The following is an 8,500-nucleotide window of genomic DNA, read 5'->3' as shown; positions in this document are numbered from 1 at the left end:
ATAAAATTATAGATTGTTTGTTTATAAAGAAGGGGAAACTGCGCCGATCCTTTTTATTCCGCGACATGTATCAGAACGTATGAAGCTATTTAGAAATACAAATCTCTAAAATAAGACCTGCATGTTTCACAGTGGCGAATATTTTGAAGAACCAACTGGCGATTTCTGATTGGCTTCGACGAGCATACCGGTTTGATTGGTTTGGATAGATCAACACACGGTGACATTTCGTCATTCCATTTATAAAGGAAGCCAGAGAGCAAGATTACACGCCACTTTTGACCTGGAAACTGCGGCCCTATCGGAGCTCAGTCGGCTAATGAAAATGTCTTATTGGATCCGTGTGGTCGGTGCGTTGGTGTTTTGCGCAGTTTGTGAGTATTTTACTTTCCAGGACATTATACTTATTTCTGTTCACAATTAATTTGGGGTTATCTCCCACACTTCAACACGTTTACCAATTTTCTTTTTTTCCCCTGATATTTCTCTTTTCTCAGACGTAAGCGCGGCAGTTACAGTGAGTCAACAGCCGTCGGTGTCCACCTCTCCCGGACACAATGTACAAATACCCTGTACCATATCGGGTTCAGACGTTACCTTAGTCTCATGGTACCAGCAGATACCTGGCAAAACTCCTAAGTATCTATTCTGCCATTATAGCGGAGGTACCATTTATAAAGGCACGGACATTCCAGACCGTTTCTCGATCTCGGTGTCGGGCAGCTCTGTAACATTCGCAATATCTAGCGTTCAACGGGAAGATGCTGCGGACTATTACTGTGCCAAATGGGATAGTGGTTTACATTTCGGTAAAGGAACGAGACTGGGTATTGGCGGTAAGTAAAATATATTCTGCGAACAGCGCGCCGTGTTCTTGTTAATTTAATGCAGGTATTGCTTGATTTAACGTCAAGTGAGTTCACATTATACCTGATTGTGCCCGCTGTTTTTCATTGCAGATAGCGCGATCTCGCTATACAGACATAACTCAGTAAAATGACCGCAAAGACGAGCTAATGATTCGTCTTGAGCTTTTACAGACTAACATTCAATCAATTTCTCAACAAAAGTATTCTGTGTACATCAGTTGTACATCAGTTGAATTACCAAAATATTTTATATAATTGTTTTTGCTGATCAGAGCCACATTCCTACCTCAAAGCCATTTCAAAACAGCCATGACCCCCCCCGAGCACGATCTACTCGTATTCTCACCATTAGAGTACAAATTGCGCAGCTGCGATTCCAAACGAGATATTTTTTTTACAATTCGCAGAATTGCTTAGGGCCGCGCTTCATGAATTTAATGTACTCGAAAATGTAATGCATCTCTTCCATTTTCCATTTTGTTTCGCCCCAATAATGGTCGCGTACTTCCTAATGCGAATGGTATCAGTTCTCTCGGATTTTGAAATCGTCAACAGATGAGGGTTGATAACGAATTAAAGTTGCATGGTTCTTTCAATAATTGGCGACAATATTCCCTGCGAACTTTTCAAAGCGTGATAATGAATGTCGAGATATGAAAGAAAATTGCTTGGGTAAGGTGGGGGGGAAGGGGGGGGGGGAGGTCAGCAACGTTGATATTGAACACTGACAAAATTCCGGTTTACAAGGATATCATTTCTCCCCAAAATGCGAAAGGAGAATGTTTCGCACGTTTGTTTAATGCCTGGGGCAGCCGTTCGTCGACGCTGCAGTGCATTGCAAATATAAATAAACATTCGAACGACAATGTCATCCTTGCTTGAAGACGACATCTGCAAATCGGTGACCGTGGCATTCAAATAGTCATTTCCTTATGTCTTTGCGCTACATAAATAGCGCCACCCTCCATCTCAATCGGTGCCGACATTTAAATAAGTTTAAATCTGTTATTATAAATTTCGCGACCGTGAATCGTTTATATCTGCTGATATATTTAAATCAATGTAAAGCCGGAGACGTGTAGTAAAATGCAGTTTATTAAAGTTATATTAATGTATTCAGTTTTCTAAAACTAAGCAGCCATGATCTATCGTAATTGCTTTCCCGGAGTTTGTGCGTGGGGCAGACAGGATCTATTTTAGTTGCTTTCGGTACTTTATTTGTTGTTTCCCCGATTAAACACGCTATAATGGTTTGAAATAGGTCGAGTATAAAACGATTTATTTCTACAAAGAATTAAAAGAGTGCTTTAACGAGTTGTATTTTCCGCAAATATGATATCTCAACGACAGCAATTCTCCAATTAAATGTGACTTCTTATTAAACAGATCACCGGGCGCCGATCGTGACGGTCCTCCCGCCTTCAGCGGATGAAGTTACCTCAAAGGGCACCGCCACCCTGGTGTGTTTGGTGAACGGCTTTAACCCGGGCTCAGTAGCCATTGAGTGGAGCGTCGACGGCGGTGCAAAAAATAGCGGCGTTGAGACAAGCCCGATTCAGCAGGATAAGGACAACACGTTCAGTCTCAGCAGTTACCTGACTCTGCCGGCCTTAGTCTGGAACGCACACGAGCTTTACACCTGTGTGGTTAAACACGCGACTCAGGCAAACCCGCTTAAGACAAATATCTTGAGATCCAGCTGTATCTGATGTTTGAAGCGAGAGCTGACCCGACAAAGTTAGTTAATCACCATTAGGTTCTTTCATTTGTCAAAGTTAGTCTTCGTCTTTCCGAATGTTCGTGAAGAAATGCCATTTGTGGTTGAAACCTTTATTTTTGTGACTTGTTCGCTTTAAATGTAGTTCTTTCGAAAGAATATAGTTCTTGAATAAAGAATTAAGTGGTTTCAATTGCGTTAACCAAAAGCATGTATGTTGCTATTGTATCCAAGCTATTCTTTGCAGACGTTGAATAAAGTTTAAAAACGAATGTCAAATGCATTGCTGATTCTCTTTGGTTTATTTCTGACCTCAAACATGACGGCTTAACATGGACTGTGTCGTCTTGTAGATTTGAGCTAGAAACGCTGATTTTTCCTCGCAATCTCGATCTCGAATTACAATCGCAGAACAGTAGTGAGTCTGCCACTCGTTCTAAACTAAGCACCGCAAACGTGGTCTCAACTCCAATGTAGGAGCCATTTATGCTTAATTCAGTTATTGTCATTGTGTTATGGCTATGTTTTAATATTTCTAGTTTATGTCTTTTTTGCCTGCTTGTGGGTGTGACTCAATGCGTAATTGGGAGTGTCTAGATGGGAGGAGGCTAGTGTGTCGACAGAGGTTGTGGGTCAGTTTAGACTCGGAGGATGGTGAGCATAGTGTTCTTTACCATGCGCTCGCACCGGTTATATTTGTAAGAACCACACGGTAATAATTGCAAGATTTCTAATTATTGTTTGAAGAAGAAACAGTTGATAAAGTACGGAAACTGATGAATTACTCTATGATTTGTGCTACTTTAATAAAACCAATTGGTGAAGAAAAGAAGTTTGGAAGATTCGTTTTGTCATATCAGGATGCGACGTGTGCGTAAGCTAAAACTACATTTCATCCCCGAGAAGTAATGGCTATCGGTGGGATTTCTAGATGGTATAGAAACTGCCATTACATCCAATAAGAATCCCCCAAAATTGACAGAAAATGCTGTTAATACTCAGGAGGCGAGGCGGCCTGAAGTGAGAAATTCATTTGACGTTTCAGGTTGTTCGTTTGGTCAAAAATGTCCCTCCCAAACCCACACCTTCAGGGCTTAAAGAATTTGTTAATTATTTTTTCGATCGTAACGTGCGCCATTACATAAATAAAGGCTAGTCATGTGTATACCTGGAAATTTACCGGAAACGACATTAATTCCCAACATATCAGCAAGATTCTGTAACACATGGTTTGTTCCCACCTCCACTTTACACTATTCGCACTAAGCAGCACCTCCAACCTTTATCACCGAACATCTTTAAAAAATATATATATTTATTTTTACTGAAGGAAAGATACAATACGAAAAAACGTAATGCATTACATTCCCCTCCATTTTGTTCTTTATATATAACAACAAAAATAACCCACACCGACCCTCCCTGGATACCCATTTGCAGCTGATGTGTTCACAATATATCATATCACAAATACAAATGCACAATTTGACAGCAAAACCTCTATATTCTTCCAAGGCGCAGGCCCATACATATCTACAACATGTCAGATGGTTCAGGATTCTCTCATTCATTGTGCATCAGCCATCCTGTGAGGTAATCGGCAATTGTGTAAACAAAAAATAGGTAAATAAATAAAAGTAAAACATAATTAAAGGCAGATCCCCAACTGCAATCAAGTGCCCTCAGTCAGTGGGTAGTTCTTTTAGATTCTCAAAGTATGACAGAAAAGGTTCCCATTCTGAATAAAACTTTTTCACAGAACCCCTCAGTGTAAATTTGATCTTTTCTAGTTTTAGGAAAAACATTACGTCCTCTAGCCAAGCGGCAACAGATGGAGGAGTTGTAGATTTCCAGACCAGCAAAATTCTCCTACGGGCCAAAAGTGATGTGAATGCAATGATGTCAGATTGGTTTGCATTTAAACCCAAAGTTCCATCTGTTACGCCGAATACAGCTACGAGTGGGCAAAGCCTCACTGTCACCCCAAAGACTTCACTGATGGTTTTAAAAAACACTGTCCAGTAGTCCCCACGTTTGGGGCATGACCAGAATGCGTGAGCTAGATTGGCTGGAGAGAAGGAGCACCTGTCTTTACACTATTCGCACTAAGCAGCACCTCCATCCTTTATCGCCGAACATCTTGACGTTAATCGATGACGGGGTTTGTATTTAAATGGTTACATACATTACACTTTATTTCTTCTCATTGTCAGCTTTTAAGAAACGGGGTGATTTTTGGGGGTAAGCACAGCAATCACTGAGTTTGGATGTGGCGTGCAACACGTCGCCACATCCACAGAGAGAGAGAGCGAGATAGAGAGAGAGATGGAGAGAGCGAATGAGAAGGGGGAAAGGGTTAAGAGCGAAGAATGAGGGAACTTTCTGCTGCAGAAAGAAGACAAACAGTCATGGAGCCCCTGACCGCTGTCACAAATTGCCTTTCACCTATTCCTAGCCTTATTCTCAGTGGCTGACAATTACTTTCACTCCACATAAGCGACCCAAGCTAAAATCTTTATGATCCTGATTGAAGGCAGTTTTTGCAGCTTCGAATCAATGGTCGCAAAACTGCCATTCCTAATCGGATCATTAGTTATTTTGGCACTTCCTTTAAATCTGTAACACGAATATTGAGCATTCTATCACGCAGCAGATTGTTGAATTAAAAAGTATTGACAATGACACCTCAATCAAATCACACTTGCACCTTACATGCTCAGAAGGACAATTCCGATTACGCGTGAGCTGCCGTTATCATGCCAAGTTCCGTCAAAATTCCTGCTGTGTGCTGTGTTTTTTTCTGAAGGAGCAAACAGCAAAGATTTGAATGTTCCTATGCTTGGCATTTCCATCTGTTCCGCTAGTGTCCAACTATCCATCAATATCAGATGATCAGATATGATTTTTTTCCAATGACGGGACATTCGAAGCCACCCATCAAAGTGGATTCCAATGATTTGCATCCTTCTCCTCTTTATCTCACCCCTACATTGCCAGATCCAGCGTGATATTAAATCCACACATCTAGGTTTCCCTTGTTCATCCCTCTCCGAATAAGCATTTATTTTCCAATGAGTTCTCCTCTCTTTCTTCGAAACTCTCAGGGAATATTCTGCAGCTCAACTGAAATACAAATTAAAGAAATACGCAGTGGTTCGGAAGGAATTACAGATGCCGATTTAAACCGAAGATTGACACAAAAAGTTGGAATAACTCATACGGGTCAGACATCATCTCTGGAGAAAAGAAATAGGTGACGTTGCGGGTCGAGACCCTTCTTCACACCTGAAACGTCAGCTATTCGTTTTCTAATGATGCTGTCTTCGGCGCTGGCTCGAAGGGCCAAATGGCCTCCTCCGGCACCTATTTCCTATTTTCTATGACCCGCTGTCCAGCTTTTTTATGTCTACCTCCAAATAATTGTCACATCTACCGGGTACACTGTATTTCGTTTTTGTATACAGTTCAGTACAAGTATCACTATATATAAGCACATGAATACATCTTAGAAAAACATCTCAGATACACGACAAGTGTATCGTGCTGGTGCACTGAGACAGTATATAGAGTCGGCATTTGGCGCCATTTTCAAATCCCAGTTGTTGTAAATGCAGGGTTCTTGACCAGGCCATCCAGGTCCACTTCCCTGGCGTTGCAGGGTCTTCATCGGCCCTCTTTACCGTCAGGGTAGTGCACTCCCTCCCGCAGTCAGTCCAGTTACTTGGCCACTCCCTTCGACACCTTCCGGACGCGCGAACGGGACCTTCCGGGTGGGTGTCCCGTACGGTGCGCGGCACGAGTCCTCGGCGGACATCGACTCTGAGATATCATCTTCACTTTTTTGGTTGCACATATTAACAAATCAATTAATCTGTCTCCATTGATGTTCATACACCGCCTTTTTAAACCACCGTCTATTCAAGCCCAACTGGTGCAATATCACGTTTACATTCACGATATTCCTGTCTCTAAAGTTACCATTTTGCCCCATGGGCTTGATCATCTGATGCAAAAAAACGCAATGTTCTCCATACTTAAAACTCTACTATTTGTGTAATTCCCATCTACCACATTTCGACCCGATTAGTAAGAAGGTGGTCCCAGTATGATCCTTGTGGCGATGGGCTCATTGCAATATATATATATATATATATATATATATATATTCCGTCAATACTATATCAAAAACATTTGTTGTCTATGCCAGACGTGGAACTACACCCCTGACATTCTGTTCCTGAGCAAATTTGAGCCTGGCGCAGTGAACACTGGGATCGTTAACACTGAGCTTCTTAATTTGGAACCGAGCTCCCAACTTCTGGTAGAGCAAGTGCACATCTGACGCTTTCAACTTTGCCAGTTCGTAGGCGAACTTAGATGTCTGTGCCATACCAATTCCACCTCAGTATTTCTCCAGAGACACGAAAGTTCCCAGAATCCCCGCTTTGCACACTGGACACAGACATTGGCGTTCTTCGTCAAAGTTCATAAGGCAGAATGTGAGTTTGCCCTGAGCCAACTTCCTATTTCTTCTACATGGATACATAGATACATAGAAAATAGGTGCAGGAGTAGGCCATTCGGTCCTTCGAACCAGCACCGCCATTCAATGTGATCATGGCTGATCATCCACGTATGCAACCGTGGCTCTCGTGGACAATGTTAGATCTGAAACTCCTGTATCACCGCAATCTGGAATCCCATATATATTTCGTTCACATTTACACCCACTGGCCACTATTTTTTTGAACTAATCGTTCTTCTTCATCATATTCTTTATTGTACTGAGGTTTAGTGAAAATCTTTTTTGTTGCGAGCTATCCAGCCAACGAAAGGACTCTATATGATTACCATCAAGCCGTCCACAATGTGCAGTAACAGGATAAATATATACCATTCAGTGCATGATAAAGTCCTATTAAAGATAATTCAATGGTCTCCGATGAGGATAAATGAGAGGCCTGGACCGCAAACCCGCTCGTGAGAGGACGGTTCGGTTGCCTGATAGCAGCTAGAAAGGAACTGTCACTGAATCTGGAGGTATGCGTTTTCAAACTTCTGTACCTGTGGCCTGATGGGAGAGGGAAGAAGAGGGAATGACCCGAGTGAGACTGGTCCTCGATTATGCTGGTGACCCAACAAGGCCACGTGGTGCAGATGGAGTCCAAGGAAGGTAGGTTGGTTTGCGGGATGACCTGGGCTATGTCCACAACTGTCTGCAGTTTCTTGCGGGTTTCGATGGAGCTGTTCCCAAATAATAATAATAATAATAATGCATTACACTTATATAGCGCTTTTCTAACACTCAAATACGCTTTACAAGGTTTAGTAAAACATAAAAGAAAATAAATAGATAAATGAGTAAACGAAGAGAAAAGGAAAAAGAAGGTGAGGTAACGGTCAGTGATTGAAGGCAGTGCTGAACAGATGAGACTTCAGTGATGTTTTGAATGTGGTGAGTGAGGAGGAGTCTCTGACGGTTTGGGGCAGTGAGTTCCAGAGGGTGGGAGCAGCGATGGAGAAATCCCTGTCCCCCCAGGATCTGAGCTTGGTCCGCATGGGGGGGGGGGGGGGAAGGAGGTTAGCAGCAGCAGAGCGGAGGGTACGGGTGGGAGTGTGTCTGTGGAGGTGGTCAGTCAGGTAGGATGGGGCCAGGTTATGGAGGGCTTTGTATGTCATGAGGAGGATTTTGTACTTGATTCTCTGGGGGATGGGGAGCCAGTGGAGCTTGTAAAGGACTGGGGTGATATGGTCACGGATCGGGGAGTGGGTGAGTAGACGGGCAGCGGAGTTCTGGATGTGTTGGAGTTTGTTGATGATTTTTGAGGGTGAACCATAGAGGAGGCTGTTGCAGTAGTCCAGACGGGAGGTGATGAAGGCGTGGATGAGGGTTTCAGCAGCTGTTGAGGAGAGG

General features: G+C 42.8%; 1 protein-coding gene across 1 annotated transcript; it reads left to right on the top strand.

The window, feature by feature from the left end:
- The first annotated feature begins 227 nt into the window (after positions 1-227).
- LOC144591235 (immunoglobulin kappa light chain-like) lies at positions 228-2,869 on the top strand. The gene is made up of 3 exons (XM_078395519.1): positions 228-374; positions 498-836; positions 2,256-2,869. Exons 1-3 carry the CDS (start codon positions 320-322, stop codon positions 2,576-2,578), a joined length of 717 nt encoding a protein of 238 aa, XP_078251645.1. The 5' UTR covers positions 228-319; the 3' UTR covers positions 2,579-2,869.
- Positions 2,870-8,500: the final 5,631 nt, after the last annotated feature.

The sequence above is a fragment of the Rhinoraja longicauda genome, unplaced genomic scaffold, assembly GCF_053455715.1.
Source record: "Rhinoraja longicauda isolate Sanriku21f unplaced genomic scaffold, sRhiLon1.1 Scf000743, whole genome shotgun sequence".
Classification (NCBI taxonomy): domain Eukaryota; kingdom Metazoa; phylum Chordata; class Chondrichthyes; order Rajiformes; family Arhynchobatidae; genus Rhinoraja; species Rhinoraja longicauda.
Note: the sequence above shows the minus strand (reverse complement) of the source record. Positions and strands in the feature narration are given on the sequence as shown.